Below are 22348 nucleotides of genomic sequence, written 5' to 3' on the forward strand. Positions count from 1 at the left end.
AGCACCAAGCTGACCTCCCTGTGCTATGCAGCTGCTTCCCACTAGCTATCTGTTTTACATATGGTAGTGTATATATGTCCATGCCACTCTCTCACTTTGTCCCAGCTTACCCTTCCTCCTCCCTGTATGCCTCCCCTTTTATTTCAATTAATAAATTGTCCATACTCTTGCTTAGAACTGATCCCCCCGATTATGTGCTGGATTACATCCCTTCTTTCCTCAAGGACTTTCCTCCTGCAACTGTCGTCTTTCCTGTATTGTCCATTTCCCCCTCTCCGCTGTATCATTTTAATTAGGATACAAACACTAATTTCTTCCATCTTAAAAAAAAATTCTGGACCCCAATTCCATATGCAGAGGACAGCTTTATTTTTCTACTCATCTTAAAAAAGCAAAACTGAAGAAGTTGTCTATATGTATTTGCTTTCTCCCATTGTTTCATCCCACCCTTACCTAACTCTTATCAGACTTTATCAAACTTCCATCACTACACCAAAAGGGCATGTTTCAACAACTCCCACACTGCTCAATCCACTAGCCAATTATTAGTTCACATCCTACCTGACCTATCAGCAGCATTTAATGCAGTGGATCACTCCTTCCTTCTTGGAACATTTTCTTCCCTTGATTTTGCAGATTCAAACCCTCCTTCTTTTCCACCTGTCTCACGGATTATTCCATCTCAGTCTACTTTGTTGGGTTCTTTTCATCTCCCTGACCTAAGCTAGTGTATGGCTAGAAGAAACTGAATTAAGGGTAAATTATTCTCTTTAGCATACTGCTGATTTAGATTTTCCAGTATTTTAAAATTCTGGTGTCTATACAGATGGCCAAGAGGTACATGAAAAGCTGCTCAACATCACTAATTATTAGAGAAATGCAAATGAAAACTACAATGAGGTATCACCTCACACCAGTTAGAATGGGCATCATCAGAAAATCTAAAAACAACAAATGCTGGAGAGGGTGTGGAGAAAAGGGAACCCTCTTGCACTGTTGGTGGGAATGTAAATTGATACAGCCACTATGGAGAACAGTGTAGAGGTTCCTTAAAAAACTAAAAATAGAATTACCATATGACCCAGCAATCCCACTACTGGGCATATACCATGAGAAAACCATCATTCAAAAAGACACATGCACCCCAATGTTCATTGCAGCTCTGATTACAATATCCAGGTCATGGAAGCAACCTAAATGCCCATCAACAGATGAATGGATAAAGAAGATGTGGTACATATATACAATGGAATATTACTCAGCCATAAAAAAGGAACGAAATTGGGTCATTTGTAGAGACGTGGATGGATCTAGAGACTGTCATACAGAGTGAAGTAAGTCAGAAAGCGAAGAACAAATATCATGTATTAACACATATATGTGGAACCTAGAAAAATGGTACAGATTAACCGGTTTGCATGGCAGAAATAGAGACAGAGATGTAGAGAACAAACGTATGGACACCAAGGGGGGAAAGCGGGAGGTGGGGAGTGGTGGTGGGATGAATTGGGAGATTGGGATTGACATATACACACTAATATGTATAAAATAGATAAGTAATAAGAACCTACTGTATAAAACAATAAAATTTCCAAAAAAAAAAGCTGATGTCTTTCATTTTAAACAAAAAGGATATATACATCTCCCTTTTATAAATGACCCTGTCTCTCCAAACGGCCCCAGAGATACTAACCCAGGAATCTCCCCCTAAAGAGGCAGGAGCACGTGACGCATTCCGGAAACGAGCTCCATGGGCCTTATGGGAAATGTAGTGCCCGATGAATAGCCTGCACCGCGGGGGAACTTGGGAATCTCTGGGTGGGCAGTTACTTCCGCACACGCGCAGTGGGGCAGTAGCCTGTAGTCTGTAATTTTCCAACCAGCACTGTATGAAGTGAGAGTCGGGGTTTCGCCCAGATCTGGGAGATCTCTGTAAGCTGATCTCCAGCTTAGAGTCGGAGCTGGGAGTGTGGCAGTGAAAGACTGGCAGGTATGACTCTGCAGAACTTGGGGGACATAAGGGAAGGGCGGGAAGAAAGGGACCGGTTTATTGGCTTACTGAACTGAAAAACCTTAAAACTCTCACGTGCGGTGACTTCGTGTTTGGGTGTGTGGGTCCTGTCCAATTCTGGAGTAGTTCAGAGAAAGCAAGAGAAGGGCCCGACCGCCACTCAGAGGATTCCTAGATCCCGGGTGGGGCTAGAGCAAGCTCAGTTTGCATTCCTGCCCTTGTAAGTAAAGGACACTATGTAGAAGTCTGTGCATCAAACTACACCTTCCCTGATTACAGGAGCACAGTTGGTCCTACCAGAACCATTTAAAACCATTTACAATGGTTTAAAATTAAACCATGTTAAGGGATCTAGGAATAAAGTGATTCTAGAGAAACTTCGATGCACTCTTAGGGTATTATCACAACAATCATCCGAATTTTGCATATGAATTAACTGAAGCTGAGAGAGGTGAAGTTAACTTGCCTAGACTCAAACAGTTTAGTATAATAGAAGATCTGAGATTCAAATCCAGATGAGTTTTCTTCAAATTTCATTTTTTTCGCAAGATGAAAACAACCTGCAAAACAAAGCGTTGGACATATTTTCCTTTTGAAATATTTGAGTAATGTATGCTGAGTAAAATTCGGTGTGTCTTTTTTTTTTTTTTTTTTTTTTTTAAGGATCTCTTGGTGAATCTTCAGATTTTTCCAGTGAAGACGAAATAAAGCTGGCGGTCCATCTTGCACATTTTAGCCTTTCTAGGGCCCTAGCAGTGCTGGTTGGAATTTCAAAAAGCCTAGACTGGGCTCATAGGAGATGGTGAATTCCGAGGGGGAGGAGGAGGGAGAGGGAGAGACAGATTTAGAGTCTAAACTGAAGACTCCAGCTTAAAAAAAATCCTCACCTCCCCCCTCTCCCCGCCGGGTCCCTGGATCCGGCCTTCTCAAGAAACCTATTTGAGATCTCTTACTCCAGCTACAGAACAGAGACCAGAGAATCACAGGAAGGAATGACTTCTAAAGATAATGAGCTTCGGAGGTCAGGCTTTTAGTTATCCTTTTAACTCATTCATTATTTACTTAGGATACAAGTATTTGTATTTACTTAGGATACGTTTCTGGGAGAAAAAAAAAGTCACTGGTTTAAAGGTTAACGACTTGCTGTTAGGTCTGTAGGACAGAAATGTACAAGATACTTATCTAAGCTCCATATATTAATAACACAGAGATCATTGCTTATAAAATATAGACTTTTCTGACTTGCTAGAAATGTCGTTCTCCCACTGGGTGGCATTTTCTGAGACTGCAGTATGTGTGCTTCTGTTTTCACAGAGCAGGGTTCTACACTGCAGTCCTGGTGTTTCTCATGTCTTTACTCTCTTCCCCATTTCTACTTTCATAGATCTCTGTGTAAGAGCTGCAAAAATGGTCAACTTAGAGGTAAGGCATCCATTTATTGCTATTTAAATCTCTTAAAAAATCCATATAAGGACTTCCCTGGCGGTCCAGTGGTTAAGACTCCGTGCTTCCACTGCAGGGGGGGGACGCGGGTTCCATCGAGGAACTAAGATCCTGCATGCCGTGCGGCGCAGCCAAAAAAAAAAAAAATCCACATAATAAAAAGGAAATGTATAGTCAGGGAAAACGTAAATTGAATAGATCAGGTCCACAAGTGCTAAGTTGATATCCAGATTATAGGGTCTGCACTTAGCTGGAGCTGCATGTGTATACCCAGTCTTTCTGGTGATCATAGAAAATGGATAGCCAACCTTTTAAAATACTGGCTTTGTCCTTGAGAATAAAGCAGAACAATTCCCCGGATAAGTAAATTTTTTCTTGGCACAATTCTCCAAAGAAAATATCTTACAATGGGTTTTCTTTTCTTTTTTCTTTTTTCTTTTTGCCGCACCCCGAGGCTTGTGGAATCTTACTTCCCCAACCAGGGATTGAACCCACGACCCAGCAGTGAGAGTGCCGAGTCCTAACCACTGGCCCACCGGGGGATTCCCACAATGGGTTTTCATAGAGATAGTGTTGGAAACAATATTGACAGTAACAATCCTGTGATGAATATAACATCAGTTTTCCTATGACTTTCTTTTTATAAATTTTTATTTATTTATTTATTTGGTTGCACCAGGTCTTAGTTGCAGCTGGCGGGCTCCTTAGTTGTGGCTCGCCTGCTCCTTAGTTGTGGCATGCAAGCTCTTAGTTGAGGCATGCATTTGGGATCTAGTTCCCTGACTGGGGATTGAATCCAGGCTCCCTGCACTGGGAGCGTGGAGTCCTAACCAGTGTGCCACCAGGGAAGTCCCTCCTGTGACTTTCTTAGAGTGTTCCCTAGAATAAGCAGAGAACATAGTGCCAAGAAGTGCTATATGAACTCAATTTGTAAGTCCAGGTACATATCCTTTTTAATATTCACCTGGATCCATAAGTAAACCTTGCTCCTTTTCCAGAGTCTTCAGCAATTCTTGAGCATTTTCTCTTCCATGTGAATTTAAAAATCAGCTTGTCAAGGTCCATAAGGGGGTATGTTACGTATTTTTATTGTGATTGCATTATGCTTTTAGATTAATTTGGAGAGAATTCATAACTTTTCAATAGTGAGTTCTCCATTTTTTAAAATTGAAGTAGAGTTGATTTACCATGTTGTGCTAATGTCTGCTGTACAGCACAGTGACTCAGTTATACACATAGAGACATGCTTTTTTCATATTCTTTTCCATTTTGGTTTATCACAGGATATTGAATATAGTTCCCTGTGCTATACGTTAGGACCTTGTTGTGTATCCATTCTAAATGTAATAGTTTGCATCTATCAACCACAAACTACCAGTCCATCCCTCTCCCTCCCCTCCTCCCTGTTGGCAACCACATGTCTGTTCTCTATGTCTGTGAGTCAGTTTCTGATTTGTAGATAGGTTCATTTGTGCCATATTTTAGATTCCACATATAAGTGATACCATATAGTATTAGTCTTTCTCTTTCTGACTTACTTCACTTAGTATGATCTCTAGTTGCATCCATGTTGCTGCCAATGGCATTATTTCATTCTTTTTTATGGCTGAGTAATATTCCATTGTATATATGTACCACATCTTCTTTATCCATTCATCTGTCGATGGACATTTAGGTTGTTTCCATGTTTTGGCTATTGTGAATAGTGCTGCTGTGAACATAGGGGTGCATGTATCTTTTTGAATTATAGTTTTGTCTGGGTACATTCCCAGGAGTGGGATTGCTGGATCATATGGTAATTCTATTTTTAGTTTTCTGAGGGACCTCTATACTGTTCTCCATAGTGGCTGTACCAACTTACATTCCCACCAACAGTGTAGGAGGGTTCCGTTTTCTCCACACCCTCTCCAGCATTTGTTATTTGTGAGTTCTTCATTTTATTCATTGTTTTTTGGTCCTTCATTACAGTTTTATAGGTTTATTATGGTAATTCTTTTACAGTTCTTATGATGTTTATTCTTACATATGGTTTAAGTTGCTATTGAGAATGGAATGGATCTTTTTTCATTATATTTTCTAATCGGCTATTCTGGTGTAGAGGAAAGTATGGATTTATCTAATTGACTTTATGTCAACTTACAGAACTCTTACTAAGTCCAAGAGTTTTTTAGTTGATTCTTAGATTTTCTAGATAGACCATCATATACTCTTCAAATGGAGTTTTGTCCCTTATTGCCTAATATGTAGGCTCCATATTTTTTCCTTGTCTTATGTCAATGGACAGGACTTCTAGTAACTATAATTTTGAATGTAATTTCTAACCAAAATCTTTTTTGTTCCAGTTTTAGTGGGAATGCTTCCAGTGTCATACTGTTTCCTCTTGTAATCTGGTCGATAGTTGTTTTTTTGTTTTGTTTTGTTTTTTAAATCAAGTTAAGGATTTTTAGCTTGTTGAGATTGTTTTCATAAATTGGGAACTTTTTTTCTCATATCATTTTTTTTATACCTGTCAATAAAATAATATATTTTTTCTTTAATATAACAGTTTAAAGAATTTCTAATACATTTCCCAATATTGAACTATCTGTGCATTCCTGGGGTAAACCCTGCCTAGTCTCTTAACTTTTTTATTTTTTAATATTTATTTATTTATTTGGCTGCACCAGGTCTTAGTTGTGGCATGTGGTATCTTTGTTGCCGTGTGCAGGATCTTTAGCTGTGGCATGCAGGCTTTTTTAGTTGCAGCATGTGAATCTAGTTCCCTGACCAGGGACTGAACCCAGGCCCCCTGCTTAGGGAGCGAGGAGTCTTAACCACTGGACCACCAGGGAAGTCCCTCTCTTAACTTTTTAAAGGGACAGATAGTAAATATTTTAGGCTTGAAGGCCATATAATCTCTGTGGCAACTACTCAACTCTGCTCTTGTAGTTGAAGTAAACAAATGGACATAACTATGTTCCAGTTACATTTTATTTACAAACACAGGTGGTCAACCTGTGGGTGGTAGTTTGCTGACACCTGCTTTATATGGTCTTAACTATCTCTTTGCAGTAGGCATGTTACCACATGCCTTTTTAATTTCAGTTTAAGTTAAACATGATTTTGACTTTATGGTTGAGAGGATGTATTTTATCATATTAAAAAATCTGGGGGCTTCCCTGGTGGCGCAGTGGTTGAGAGTCCACCTGCTGATGCAGGGGACACGGGTTCGTGCCCTGGTCCGGGAAGATCCCACATGCTGCGGAGCGGCTAGGCCCGTGAGCCATGGCCGCTGAGCGTGCGCATCCGGAGCCTGTGCTCTGCAACAGGAGAGGCCACAACAGTGAGAGGCCCGCGTACTGCAGAAAAAAAAAAGTCTGTATTTTTCTATTTTATTATGCTTGTGTGAGTCTGGCGTATTAACCTTATAGCCCCTCTAACATCTTATTACCTTTACATGTTTGTTTTGCAGTGTCTAATAGATTGTAAGATCTCTGAGGGCAGTAATAATTTTATTTTTTGTTATCTCTAGTACTGTACTTGGTATGTCCTCATTGAATATTGTATGAGTGAATGAATGAAGAACATATAAGTAATATTTTAAAATAATTTTTAGACATAATTCACATATTACAAATTGACCCCTTTAAAATGTATACAATTTAGTGGGGGTTTTTTTAGTATATTATCGTAATTGTGAAACCATCACCACTAATCTCAGAACATTTTCATTACTCTCAAAAGAAACCCCATATCCATTAGCAGTCACTCCCCATTCCTTCCTTCCCCCAGCCCTGAATTACTTTATGTTTATATGTATTTGCCTATTCTGAGCATTTCATACAAATGGAACCATACAATATGTGATTTCTTGTGACTGGCTTCTCTCACCCAGCACAAAATTTTCAAGGATCATCTATGTTGTAGAGTCCTTTTTATTGCTGAATAATATTGGATCATATGGATGTACCTCATTTTGTTTATCTATTTATTAGTTGATGGATACCCATATTGCCACTTTTGCCTATTATGAATAATTCTGCTATGGGCATTTGTGTATGGTTTTTTCTTTGGCGGGGGGATGTATGATTTCAATTCTTTTGCGTATATACCTAGGAAAAATTGCTGGGTCATATGGTGACTCTATGTTTGACATTTTGAGGAACTCCTGAACTGTTTTCCATAGTTGCTGCACCATTTTACAGTTCTACCATCAATGTATGAGAGTTCCAGTTTCTCCCTATCCTTATTAACACTTATCATTGTCTGCCTTTGATTTTAGCCATCCTAGTGGGTATAAAGTGATACCTCATTGTGGTTTTAATTTGTATTTACTAATGATGTTGAACATCTTTTCATGTGCTTATGGACCATATCTGTTTTTGGAAAAATGTCTGTTCAAATCCTTTGCCCATTTTTAAATTGGGTTTTCTTTTTATTGTGTGTTGTAAGAATTCTTTTTATAATTTAGATGCAAATTTCTTTTTAGATATATGATTTACAAATATTTCCTCCTATTTTGTGAATTGTCTTTTTCACTTTCTTCATGGTATCCTTTGAAGCTTAAAAATGTTTAATTTTGGTGAATTCCAATTTATCTATTTCTTTCTTTTGTCACTTACACTTTTTCTGTCATGTGTAAGAAACCATTGCCTAATCCCAGGTCATAAAGATTTACTCCCTTGTTTTCATCTAAGAATTATATACAGTTGACCCTTGAGCAACACAGGTTTGAACCGTGTGGGTCCACTTATGTGTAGATTTTTTTCAATACATACATACTACAGTACTACATGACCTGTGGTTCGTTGAATTCGTGGTTGTGGAACCACGGATATGGAGGGCTGTAAAGTTATGTGGATTTTTAACTGTGGAGAGGTTGGCACCCCTAACCCCCAAGTTGTTCAAGGGTCACCTCTAGTTTTAACTCTTACACATAGGTCTCTGATCCATTTTTAGTTCATTTTTATATATGATGTGAGGTGTGTGTGTTGAGGGGAGTCCAACTTCATTTTTTTGCATGTGGAGATACAGTTGGTCCAACACCATTTGTTTAAAAGACCATTCTTTCCCCCATTGAATTATCCTGGCACTAGTTGAATATTTTTAATATAATTTTTGTTTCTATCACAAAGTATATTTCTGAATCAGGTGTACAGTAGTTATCATACATTACTTTCTGAAAACTCAGCAATGAAAATGATATGATCCTAAGAGGCTGCCATGATTCTCTTACAAGTCCCCAAATGATGCACACTTTAGTTTGAAGATCCATGTACTATTACAGGGATCAGTGACACTCCAGGATGTGGCTGTGGAATTCACCCCAGAGGAGTGGCAGCTGCTTGACTGTGATCAGAGAACCTTGTATTGGGATGTGATGTTGGAGAACTTTAGAAACCTCATCTCAATGGGTAAGGACAGTGGGTGGTAACTTTTCAGTGTAACTCATTATGTTTTAATAGTGCCCTTCCTTTAAGACCTGCGAAAGCTGTGAACATTCTGAAGCATTAGTAAGTTTGTCTCTGAATTTCAGTGGTCAAAAATTCTTAATCCCCTTTGGGGATCAGATAATTTGTTTAATGTTTCTGCCTCCCAAATGAAGAAGGGTCTTTTCTGTCTAAAGCTTGTCTGTCATCTTCACAGGCCCTAAGACTCCAGGAGGCAAACCCGAATTGTGAGGTAGTCGTTTGTTCCTAGGACTTTGTCCCCAGTTCTGTGTTGTTTCCCATGAACAGGGTGTCCAGTCACCAAAACAATAGTGATCTTCAAGGTGGAGCAAGGACAAGAGCCATGGATGGTGGAGAGAGAGAACCCACGTTGGCGCTCTCCAGGTGAGTCAGAGAAAGCAGGTAGATGGGAGTCTCTGGAACTGAGATCCCAGTTGGTGAGTGAGGGACAGGCACCTCTGAAATACTTTTCAGGAAGCACGTCTTAAAACCACACACCTTTGAAAGTGACTGGGTACACCTGACACAACATCCTCAGATCCCCAGGTGACACCTTCACTTCCACTCTTCCACGTGGCCGCTCTTTCTGTTTCTCAGCTCTTGTGTGGGAGGATGTCCTTCCTCTCCGCTCTGGCTCCTTGCGCTGCCTGTTCCATCGAGGTGCTTGTTGGTTCTCTCAGTCCCTAGAATCCTCATTCTTCTTCCCTCCTCAACATGGTGGCAGATCTTTCCATACATCTGTTTCTAATAATGTAGTCAGATTATGTGGATTTGAAGTCTTATTCCACCAACCTCTGTCTAACCTAATTATTTTGTAGCACAACTTTATTTATAAAATAGGGATAATATGACTTTACCTCAGGTTTTTGTAAAGATTATATGAGTTAATACAAGCAAAACCCTTCATATAGTGGCAGACAGTAAGTGTTCAGCATATGTTAGTTGTTTTTATTTCAAAACTTTCATAACATGTTCTTCCTAATTTTTTTCCTTTTTTAAAAAAACTCGTTCCTTTTCTTGCAGCATATACTCCCCCTGTGTACCCTACCTTGCTCATCTTTAGTCTTACGGCTAACTTGGGGTATCTACCTTCTAGTGCGTCTTTCTGCTTCACTTGATAATATTGATATCTTTCGGAAATTGTCCTCCAACTTTATTTGATTAGTTCCTCACTAATCTGCCCTCACCCTTTCTCACAGCTTATTCACCCTTTGCTGTTTGACTTCTCTTCCATCTTCTGAAATTCTGTCCACAGGAACTCCCTCAGAAACTTCATCACTCTAAAGACTACAGTTATTTCTTTTGTGCCATCTCCAGCATCTTTGCCTCACCAGCTTTCCATTCCCTTAATTTTACCCTACCTGGCCTTATTGTCTGTTTTATCATAGGAACCAATTTTTAATATTCTTCAACACTTTACCTTTATCCTTACAATAAAAGGTAGTGACTGGTCTCCTGGTCTGCAGTCACAAAATCACTGTGGTAAGCAATTTGGCTTTTTCTCTTAAGAATTTCTCCTTAAATACTATTGGGACTTATTACCTATAATTTCAACTATTAGTTTATCCAAGACTGACTCAAAATAAAATCTTCCCTTTGCACAGAGTCCATAAAAGAAGTATGTTTCAAATGATTAAGATACCAATTAAATGTGTTTTAGATTCCCTGGAACCCCAATTACTACTGGCATAAAACAAATGAATTTTAACTCCTGATATGGTATCTTGGCTGTTTATGTAAATACTTATATTGCCAATTCCAGCCTACTTTCTGGTTTATCTTAGACGTTCTTGCAAGATTTATCTGAATTATTTCATTTTGCTTGTCACTCTTCTGACAAACATGTTATTCCTGTATCACCTGTATTATGGTATTTAAATGGCTTATCCCTCTGTATGTGATCCCATGTTTATCCAGAATTGTCCATCTTTTCCCTATTCCATGCAATTAGACTCTTTAGCATCCTCTGTACACAGTTTTCTTTTCTGCCTTAGTCCTTTTGATTCTGATGTGCTCCATCTAACTAAAACCGTTACCGAAAGCTCGGCCTCTCTGTACAGCAATGCTGAATCAAATCACAGAGTTTTGGGTGAAGTAGAAGAGGATAGCTTTATTGCTTTGCCAGGCAAAGGGAGACACACTGGGCTTCAGCCTTGAAAAACTATGTGTCTCTCCCCCAGAGGATTTGATTAAGGGCTTTATAACAGGGGTTCAAAGGTGGGGTCCTGACAAGATTAGGGTGTGAACAGGGCTTGCACTCCCTCAGTCTCAGATTGTCTTCTCTTAATCTTGTTGAGCTTCTCTGGTCCCTTTAATCCTTCCTCAGGTGGTTTCTTAGCTGCTCCTCCCTTGATTAGCAACTGTTCAAATCCACCCTTTGGAACTCAGGGATGGTCATGGAGGCTGGAGTCTTGCCTGGAAGAAATGGTGGACAAAAGGAGGCCTCAGCGCTCAGGCCTCATGGTTTCAGTGCCTGGGAGCCCCTCAAGACCCAACTCGGTTTCAAAACCAGCATGCTATGAAGTCTAAGTTCAGTTTTCTCCTCTTTCATGGTAACTTTAGCCTACATTGATCTCTGCCTTCTTTGAATTCCCATCCCAACTCTACTATGGCTCTGTCAACGAAAACTTGACATATACTATCTTAGATTTTTTTTAATCCTGTGGCTTTTAAGACTTTTTTAAAAAAAAACAAACCTGTGGCTTTAAGGCATGTTTTCTCATGATTACTCCCTGAAGAGAAAGTCCAATATCATTTTTTTTCTTCACACCATAGCTGAGCACATCATGGACATTCAATGAATATTTAATTAATTCATTTTTGTAAAGTCAGGGATTGTAGGGATGTTTCTTATCCTTTCATTCAACAAGGCTTTTTAATGTTTCCTGAGAAGGATTCAAATAAAGAAAAAAAAATTGTTTTTCCAGGTGTGTAAATTGTAGTTGAAAAGGCAAAACATAGCCATATATTTTAAAATTTGATGAATGTGGAACATTTGTTCAATGCACAGTAACATTGTGGTTTTAATCTAGTTAGTTGTCAAAATAAATGGTTTAGGCAGCAGTGATGACTGTCTTAGAAGTTCAGAGAAAATGGAGCCTAAAGTTTAAAGTAGGCAAAGACTGGAGGAGCCTTTTTTTTAAGATCATGGAACAATGGCTCCTCCCTAAAGGATATCTAAATACTACATAGGATGAGAGAGGATGAAGGAGGGCAAGTTAAGGTGGGGAAGGAACATGAGCAAATGATTGTAGCTATTTAGAATCTAGAATCCTTGGAACAGAAGTAGGTATTTGTTGAGGGCTAGAGTAGTGCATGCTTAGATACCATGAGTGAATTCATTGTATTGCATATTTTTGTTCACCAGGCTGATTACCCTGGATTTTTCAGTTGGTTATTGTTGGCCAAGGTAACACAGGATGCTGCTTCTCATTGGTTGAAGTAGAGAGGAAAGAAGACAGGAACCGAGTCCCCACATTTAGAACCACTCAATAAAGAAATGTGTATTAATGGCTATAGCCCACTACTCAGCCAGCTCCACAGAGGATAAGGCATGAAGCAAAAGGCTAGGGGTATTGTAGTAACTTCACATGGAAGGAAATTCACGAGTGGGGAATTATAACCCCCTCCCTAATTTTTTTTTTTTGTTTTTAATGGAACAGTGGATTGGGGATTTACAGGGTTTTGAGATTAGGCGTTAAAAATGTGACTTCAGGGGCAAAGAGGCTTTCTGGGGACTAGTTTGTTAGGCAGATTGAAAGAGGATGTAAAAGCAGTACTTGTCATATATCAAAACTTAGCCTGAATAAAAATGGTAACAAGCAGATAGAATCTGTGCTTGGGCTAAGAATAGCACACCCTCGAATTACCTGCTAGACCTTTGTGTTCCTGGGCCTACAAGTACGTGTAAGAATGAATCCCAGCTGTAGTAGTGTTGGAGCCCTGTCTACAGATATGTCTCAGCCATGGTTCGGATGAGGTTAGAGGGTTGGAGATAGAAAAATGTTCCTGAAGGGAAATGACATTGTGCCAGATGATCAATAGGAAAATGAGATATGAATGAGGGAAATAAGGAGCTATTCTACCTGGGTAATCTAGGAATTAGGTAGTAAGGACCCTGATTCTGATCTCCCTTCTCCAAATCTAGTTTTCCCTCTGATATTTTCCCTTAACTCCCTTGTCTCTTGTTCCCCTGGCTACCTGGTCCATTGATCACATCTCCACAGTGGGCTCTCATCATTCTGTGAGCTAACCATATGCCCTTGTTGAGCAATTGAGCAACTTTTTGATTTCCTTTGTACCCTCCTTACTGTACCTTGTGCTATTTTACTATCTTTCCTCAGGTCACAAGTTAAGCCATCTGTTCTCATTGTCATTCTATGCTCCCATTTCCTCTTTAGCAGTTTTATTCTTAAAGCTCAGGATCAAGGCAAATACAGATTTGTTTCAGAATGAGAGACTAGATTTGGAGTCATATATGTTTCTATAACCATTGATGGCAAAGATTAACTAGGAATGTTTCACTGTACTCCTTTTTAGAAGCTGACTGCCCACTTATTGATGAATCAGACAAGCACCAGGAAAGCAAAGACAATTTTTTGAATTCAGTTTTGTTCATGTTCAATAAAATTCTGACTGTGAAGAGACTTCATGGCTATAATATGAGCACAAGTCTTAATCCTACAAGAAAAATATCATATAAATGTAAGTCATATAGGAAGAGTTTGCAACCTACTTCAAACTTACTTAATTGTAATAGGTGTTATACTGGAGAAAACTCTTATGAATGCAGTGAATGTGGGAAAGCCTTCAAAACGAAGTTTCATTTTATTAGACATGAAAAAAATCATACAAGAAAAAAACCCTTTGAATGCAACGACTGTGGGAGAGCCTATAGCAGGAAGGCTCACCTTGCAACTCATCAGAAAATACATAATGGAGAGAGACCCTTTGTGTGCAGTGATTGTGGGAAAGCATTTACACATAAAGCACAACTCATGGTCCATCAGAGACTCCACACTGGAGAGAAACCTTATGAATGCGGTCAATGCGGAAAATCATTCACCTGGAACTCCTCCTTTACTCAACACGTGAAATCACATACACTTGAGAACTCATTTGAATGTAAGGAATGTGGGAAAACCTTCAGGTATAGTTCATCCCTTTATAAACACTCTAGATTTCATACAGGAGAGAAACCTTATCGATGCATCGTGTGTGGCAAAGCCTTTGGCAACACTTCTGTGCTTGTTACTCATCAAAGAATTCACACAGGAGAGAAACCTTATGGATGTATTGAATGTGGCAAAGCCTTCATCAAGAAGTGTCACCTCCTCAGACATCAGATAATTCATACAGGAGAAAAGCCCTATGAATGTAGCAAATGTAGGAAAGCATTTTCCCAGAAGTCAAATCTTATTTTACATCAGAAAATTCATATGTAATATTCACTTATGAATCTGAGAAAACTTTAAATATTTGATAAACCTTATTAAGTAGAGAATTTATGGTGAGGAGAAATCCACCAATCTGAATGAATTGGAAGAATAAATTCCCATTAAAAAAAAAATGCCAATCATGTTCTGCAAGTGATAATAAAGTTTTTAGAGAAAAGATCACAGAAAAAGTTAATTTATAAATGCACATAGAGCTTGGAAAGTAAGCATAAATTAAACAATCAAGGAATCAGTGAAAACTACATTTACCATCTCTGATTTTTAATTCTTATAACAAATTATACAATTATGCAAGTGTGAGTAAAAAATGTTTATATTATATTAAATTATATCTATTAAGAGTTTCTGCAGTAAATTTCACCATTTTTTTCTTCCAATCCTAACAGTAACATGCAAGTGAAAACATGTGGTTTAATATGTAGTATGAATTTCAGTAATATTTGCACCCATTTGCTGGCACTTTTGAGGGGTATGGTAGTGTTACTGAATCTCATTCTCAAACTTGTTATAAAGATGTATAGAATTACACATATGTATAATTTAACAAGATACCAATTGAGAGGGGGAAAGCAGTTGTATTCTGTATTACAGTAAGTACTCAGTTGAGGAAAAGAAGTATTTAAATAAGTGTGTAAATAAAACATTTGCCCTTCAAATATTCCTGTTCTTTTTCATTGATGTATTTACCTAAGGTATAAGTATAGCTCAAGTAGTAGTTAACTAGGGTATCATCTACATTTCATTTTAATAAACTAGAGTGTCATGATACTTTGCAACTTTCAGGGAGTGAGCTTTGGGGTCTATTTTTTGTTTTCTTGTAAGAAATTGATACAGGTTTTGCTCCTAGGGGTGCCTGGAATTTACCATGTGACAGCACAGGCAGCATTAATCGAGTTGAAAAGAGCACTTTTTTTTTGCTCAGCAACTTCACTTTGGAACGTGACATTTTATAAGTTCCACATATTCCCTTAAAAGGATGAAGCAACCTTTTTTTTTTTTTTTTTTTTTTTGTGGTACGCTGGCCTCTCACTGTTGTGGCCTCTCCCGTTGCACAGGCTCCAGATGCGCACGCTCAGCAGTCATGGCTCACGGGCCCAGCCACTCCGCGGCATGTGGGATCCTCCCGGACCGGGGCACGAGCCCATGTCCCCTGCATCGGCAGGCGGACTCTCAACCACTGTGCCACTAGGGAAGCCCCAACCATTATTTAAGCTACAGTTTTTACTGCTGTTCACAATATTCTTTGATAATGTCAAAAAACTTTTATGCCTTTTCTTGAGTTGTGACAAAACAGCTTGAACCTAAATTCAGAAATCAAGCCTTTTCAAGTTTAAGCTCAGTTACAACTATATTACATTGTTTTTCTCTCATTGGCTTTTTTTTTTTTTTTTTTGCGGTACGCCGGCCTCTCACCGCTGCGGCCTCTCCTGTTGCGGAGCACAGGCTCTGGATGCACAGGCTCAGCAGCCATGGCTCACGGGCCCAGCCGCTCCGTGGCATGTGGGATCCTCCCAGACCGGGGCACGAACCCGCATCCCCTGCATCGGCAGGCGGACTCCCAACCATTGTGCCACCAGGGAAGCCCTCATTGTCCATTTTTTGAAGAGTAATGCTGAGTAATGATTATAAATGAATGACAGTGCTTTTTTTTGAACAAGCATACTAGCACTTAAGGATCTAAATTATTTACTGACTTTGTTGCTTAACCAAACCTTAGTCAGGCTCCTGAATCTTTCCGAGGCCCACTTGCACACTTACTTGTAAAATCTAGTTTTAGCAAGAACCCTGCTAAGTCATTTTAACCAGAACCCTCCACCCTCAATATCTGATCAGGTTCCTCATCCTCCATCATCCTTCAGGTGATGTCTGATCACCCTGGCCTGTCTTCAGCAGGAATCCTGTTAGGCGGATTCAGCCAGAACCCTCCTTACCCGTTTTCTCTTAGTAATTTTCCACCACTGACCCCCTACCCTACTCCTTAGCTATAAATTCCTACTTGTGTATGGTGTATTCAGAGTTGAGCGCAGTCTCTCCCCAACTAAAATCCCATGGCAGTGGTCCCTATACCTATCACACTGGTTCTGAGTAAAGTCTGTCTTGTCATTTGTCATCTTTAACAAATGTCACTGAATACCTTTTTTCTTTAACACTTTCCCAGTTGTTTTAGGAGGTGGCATACTAGTTACACTCTTGCAGTTTCAAAAATTTCTGTTACCTTCTTTCTTTTGGAATTGTCTTCAGAATCCATTTGTCAGCCACACAGGGAATTCTTTAGGTATGTATAGTCACGGGACTTGCCTTTTTTTTTGCAGCCCAACAGTTTTCTCTCATTTCCTACATGAAATCCTTGTTTTACCCTACTCAGTGCTTTCCATTGCCATCCTATCTCCCCTTCCCATGCCCATGCTTCTCATCTGAGAAACTCAAAACTATGTAAGGCTACAGGAAGAGGACACATATTAGGAGGCAGTAGGGAGCTCTACTGTTGTCGGCATTATGTGAGGTCCCCTTGGAAGAGCAGCTGTGTAGGTCGAGGTGGCAAGAGGTGTGAGATGGTCTGCGAATAAAACAAGGGAATTTTAATTGTAATATGTCAGGAAGTATGTTATCTAGGTTCCATAAATTAATTCACTCCCTTAAGTGGAAGAAGGAATACAGTAGAGCAAGTTAAAATATACTTCCTTGGGCTTCCCTGGTGGCGCAGTGGTTAAGAATCCACCTGCCAATGCAGGGGACACGGGTTCAAGCCCTGGTCCAGGAAGATCCCACATGCCACGTAGCAACTAAGCCCATGCACCATAACTGCCGAACCTGCGCTCTAGAGCCCACAAGCCACAATTACTGAGCCCATGTGCCACAACTACTGAAGCCCACGCGCCTAGAGCCTGTGCTCTGCAGCAAGAGAAGCCACCGCAATGAGAAGCCTGTTCACAACGAAGAATAACCTCCACTTGCTGCAACTAGAGAAAGCCCACGCTCAGGAACAAAGACCCAATGCAGCCAAAAATTTAAAAAATATATATATATATATATATATATATATATATATATATATATATATATATATATATATATATATATATATATATATATACTTCCTTACTGGACAAATATAAACTGCCACCTTGAGAGTTTTTGTCACTGAGCTCATTGGCTTAGGCCATACGAGATTTTGGCAAGAAGAAAACCAAAACTATGCTTAGTTCCATCCAAACATCTCAGATTCCCAGAACTCCCTAGTCTGTATTCTGTGGCTGAAACAGCCATACACAATCTAAATGAGAACTCCCTCGATTTTTCCCACCTCTGAGTCTGTCATACCTTGAGATTTTCTTTCCTTTTTTACTTTATAAAAAGATCACTGAAAAATACCTTCTTTCTCTTTTATTTATACACAGATGGAAGATAGGGCGTTTTCTCCCCCAATGAAACTTCATTTTTTTCTGATTATATCATATATGCTAATTTTTAAGAATGAAATACAAAAAGTATAATGAAAAGAAGAAAACAGAAAAAGTGAGAAAGGCAGATCTAAGTTTAGGAGTCCTTGAGTTCTGGAAAAAGAGAGTTAGGCTTTATAAAGGTGTAAAAAAAGTAAGGGTAACTAGAAAAGCTTAGAAATATAATGTGTAACTTAAAAATCTGAAGAGGGCAATAATGAAAACTTCATAAATCCAACAGAGCAGGAAAGGTGAAAGTTGCAGAAAACGATATAATAAATAGAAAGCAAAAAAAAAAAGTAGAAATAAATAAAAGCATATCAATAATAATATTAATTGCAAATGTGTTAAACTCACCTATGATGAGGAAGAAACAATGGTCTCTTATTTTTTTAGAAGCACTTTAGTCTTTTAGTAATTTCCTTTGCAAAACTAAAAGCGTATTATTTCCAGTGAGCTAGTGCATACCACTGAAAAGACAGATTGATACCACAGAAAACCTTGATTTACATTACCACCAAGATCTCATGTAATAGGAGCAGAGTAGTCCCCCAAAAGAAAAATAGGGACTGTTACCAAAAGAAGGAAGAAGAGGAAGTTCCCTGGTGCCTAGTGGTTAGGATTCTGGGCTTTCACTGCAGTGGCCTGGGTTCAATCCCTGGTTGGAGAACTGAGATCCTGCAAGCTGCATGCTGTGGGCAGAAAAAAAAAAAAGGAAGAAGTGAGGCTGAGAAGATGTCCAGTAACATTTCACCCCTTTGAACATGGACATTCTGTTATATGATCACAGTTCAATGATCAAAATAAAAAAAAAATTTACCACTGGTATAATACTATAATCTATCATCCATAAAATTCCCCAATTGTCTCAATACTGTTCTTTTTTAAAGAAATTTTTAATTTTGGAATAATTTTAGGTTTACAGAAAAGTTTCAAATCTAGTACCGAGAGTTCCCATATATCCTTCACCTATTGCCCCTAAAGTTAACAACTTTTATTACCAGAGCACAACTAAGAAGCCAACACCAGTTTATCACAATTAACTAAATTCCAGATTTTATTCATATTTCACTAGTTTTTCAATAAATGTCCTTTTTCTGATCTAGGATCCAATCCAAGATACCACATTGCATTTAAACCAATAATGTTTTTCTTAATTTTTTTTTTCTGCTCCAGGATCCAAACCAGGATTACCCATTGTATTTAGTTGTCATATGTCTTCAGACTCCTTTAATCTGGAACAATTCCTCAGCCTTTCAACGTCTTTCATGACATTGATATTTTTGGAGAGTACAGGCCAGTTATTTTGTAGAGTGCCCCTCAGTTTTGGTTGGTCTGATGATTCCTCATGATTAGATTCAAGTTATGCATTTGGGCAAGTATATCATGTAAGTGATATTCTTAGTATTTCATGTCAGGAGGCACAATGTCAAACTTATTACTGGTGATCTTACTTTTTTTAAATTTTATTTTAAAATTTTATTTATTTATTTACTTATTTGGCTGAGGTGGGTCTTCGCTGTTGCACGCAGGCTTTCTCTAGTTGTGGAGAACAGGGGCTACTCTTCATTGCGGTGCACAGGCCTCTCATCGTGGTGGCTCCTCTTGTTGAGGAGCACAGGCTCTAGGTGCACAGGCTTCAGTAGTTGTGGTATGCGGGCTCAGTGGTTGTGGCTCACGGGCTCTAGAGCACAGGCTCAGTAGTTGTGGCCCACAGGCTTAGTTGCTTCGTGGCATCTTCCCGGACCAGGGCTCAAACCCGTGTCCCCTGCATTGGCAGGTGGATTCTTAACCACTGCGCCACCAGGGAATTCCCATTACTGGTCACTTTAACTTTAATTACTTGGTTAGGGTGGCATCCACCACATTTCTACATTGTAAAATTACCATTTTTCCCTTAATTAATTACTTAATTACAAAGGGAAAAATGGTAATTAAGTAATTTTCAGGGGAAATAATATCCTGTTCCTCATCAAACTTTCACCAAAGTGCTAGTTTTAGCACTCTGTTAATCTACCCATTCCCCTTCCATCTTTTGCTTTTCCTTCTTGAATTTTTTTTTTTTTCCACAGAAACCATCTCTGTCTCACTGAAATTTCCCCAATCTAGACTTTTCAGGTCATGTTCTCTTAAACTCATTCCAAATAGGCTTTCCCCTACACCACTCTGCTGAAACTGTTCTGGTAAAGGTCACCGATAAAATTCTACTTGCTGTATCCAATGACCAAGTCGTCGGCCTTAATTATTAACAGCTTAGGACGCGATGTAGCTCTCGGTTCTCTGTGAAGCATTTATTTCCACGTTGCTTACAGCAGCCACATTCTCCTGGTTCTCCTCCTGCTTCACTGATTTTTCCTTCTCAGTCTCCCTGCTGAGTCCTTCTCATCTCTACAAACTCTCAACTTGGGAATATCCCAGGGCTCTATCCTCAGACCTCTTCTCTTCTCTCTCTATATGCTCTTCATTGGTAGCCCCATTTGTCTGATGGTTTCAAAGTCTATCTATATAATGATATCTCCCAAATGTATTTCTTATAGACATCTCTCCTGAATTCAAGCGTATTTGTCCAACTTCACCACCTGGTTTTCTCTAATCGGCATCTCAAACTAAACACGTTCAAAACAGGTCCTGCTCTCTCTCCTTCTCCCTAGATATGCTCCTCTTGCAGCCTTCTCCATCTCATCTGATGGCAATTCCGTCCTTTCACTTGCTCACATCTGGAACGTGGGAATCATCCTTGAGTTTCCTTTTTCTCTCATAACTTATATATGATCTACAGTAAATCAATATTGAGTCTGCCTTCAAACTAGACCTTGAATGCAACTACTTCTCACTAGCTCTTCTGCTACTACTTGGTCTGATCCACCATCATCTCACTTCTTGATTATTCTAATGACCTCCTAACTGGTTGTACCCTGGCTTTCCTCCAGTTTATTCTCCACACAGCAGCCAGAGTGATCATATTAAAACTTGAGTCAGACCATGCCACTCCTCTGCTCAAAATTCTCCAGAAGCCTCTATTTTCACTCAGAGGAAAAGCTAAAGTCCTTACATTGATTACAAGTCCCTCCACAGTCTGGGCCCTCACCCCTCCTTACCTCTTTATTATTCTCCCTTCTCCAGGTACATGGCCCTCCTTGCTGTTCCTTAAATGTGTTTGGCACTTTCTGCTTCAGGTCTTTGCTCTTGCTGTTTTCTCTACCTAAAACCCTTTTTCATCTGGCATGAGTTTGCAACTTCATTTCCTTCAGGTCTTTGCTCAAATATCTCCTAAGAGGGGCCTTCCTGGACTACTCTGTTTAAAACTGCAGCCCTCCACTGCTGCCTATCCCCTTTCATTGCACTATTTTTCTCCATAGCATTTATCAATATCTAATAAAATAGAACATTAGGTCCACAAGGCAGGCATTTTTGTCTGTTTTGCTCACTACTCCATACCCAGATCAATGTCTGGTATATAACAGGAACTCAGGCAACATGTTTTTGTTGAATGAATATTAGATATATGCTTACGATAAGGCCTGACAGTATATACACATTAAAAAAAAAAAAGAAAAAAAAAGGGACTTTTCTGGTGGTCCAGTGGTTAAAAATCTGCCTTCCAATGCAGGGGACGTGAGTTCGATCCCTGGTCAGGGAACTAAGATCCCACATGCCACAGGGCCACTAAGCCCATGTGCCACAACTACTGAGCCTGTGGGCCACAACTAGAGAGAAGCCCGAATGCCGCAACGAAAGATCGCATGTGCCGCAACTAAGACCCTATGCAGCCATAAATAAATTAATAAATAATTTTTTAAAAAGAGAGAGAGAGAGAGAGAGCTGAGGGGTGGAGGAGAGAGGTCTGAAGAAACCTATAGAAGAGAAATTGTCCCAAACCTCGTCTGGGGAAAGGGTTTTTTTTTTTTTTGCATACTATAATTCATTACTTCCTTCTGGGAAAAAATGATCATTCCTGATAAGCAATTTCTAAATGACTTTAATGGAATTAAGACTTGTTATAGAAACTAGTTATCCACCCAACCTGATGCCTGTTAGATACACTCTCATTTTTATAGCTCGCCAACGATTATGTAACCCTTCTCTTTTCCTATATAAACTCTTTTCCCTGAGTGAAACTTGAAATTGCCGTCTTGCTGTTCCCTTACAGCTAGATTGTAATAAAGCTTTGAAATATACTCATAACTAAGCTGTCTGAAACTAAAAACCTTTTTAACAGGGATCTAATATATTAATTTACATAGTTTAGATTTTAAAACTATTTACAGATGATATGTTATTACAGTGTTACTAAGTTTAATTCTTTTTAAAAATAAAATGAAAGAAGAAACTCTTCCTTTAAATAAATTACTGTTTTCTATTTACCACGTCTATATGGCATATGTTTTCTATATGTCACGTTTATATTAATCAGTAAAAATTACGTACACTTTTCCTTTCAATATGATTCTCCATGAAGCCCAAACTACATCAAACTAGAAATCTCCGCTAGATGAAGAGGAAGTCCCTGAGGCCTTACGGACATAAACTCCAGGAGCCTTATGGGAAATGTAGTCTCTGGTGGATTTC

General features: G+C 39.1%; 1 protein-coding gene and 1 long non-coding RNA gene across 4 annotated transcripts; one reads left to right on the plus strand and one right to left on the minus strand.

Annotated features, from left to right (window-relative positions):
- The first annotated feature begins 1820 nt into the window (after positions 1–1820).
- Positions 1821–14995, plus strand: ZNF684 (zinc finger protein 684). Of its 3 annotated transcripts, XM_067725660.1 has the most exons (5): positions 1821–1990; positions 3396–3433; positions 8721–8847; positions 9172–9267; positions 13423–14995. In XM_067725660.1, the coding sequence occupies exons 2-5, from the start codon at positions 3419–3421 to the stop codon at positions 14325–14327; spliced, it is 1143 nt and encodes a 380-aa protein (XP_067581761.1). In that variant the 5' UTR covers positions 1821–1990; positions 3396–3418; the 3' UTR covers positions 14328–14995. The 3 variants fall into 3 exon arrangements, with proteins under 3 accessions (XP_067581761.1, XP_067581763.1, XP_067581762.1); XM_067725662.1 differs by lacking the exon at positions 8721–8847; XM_067725661.1 differs by lacking the exon at positions 3396–3433 and having other exon boundaries at positions 9148–9267.
- A 1039-nt stretch (positions 14996–16034) lies between these two features.
- Positions 16035–22300, minus strand: LOC137218579 (uncharacterized). Its single transcript, XR_010940759.1, has 3 exons — positions 22208–22300; positions 18356–18471; positions 16035–16896 (listed from the first exon to the last, which is right to left on the minus strand). It is a non-coding gene; the product is annotated as an uncharacterized lncRNA (long non-coding RNA).
- Positions 22301–22348: the final 48 nt, after the last annotated feature.

The sequence above is a fragment of the Pseudorca crassidens genome, chromosome 2 (genome assembly GCF_039906515.1).
Source record: "Pseudorca crassidens isolate mPseCra1 chromosome 2, mPseCra1.hap1, whole genome shotgun sequence".
NCBI classification, from domain to species: domain Eukaryota; kingdom Metazoa; phylum Chordata; class Mammalia; order Artiodactyla; family Delphinidae; genus Pseudorca; species Pseudorca crassidens.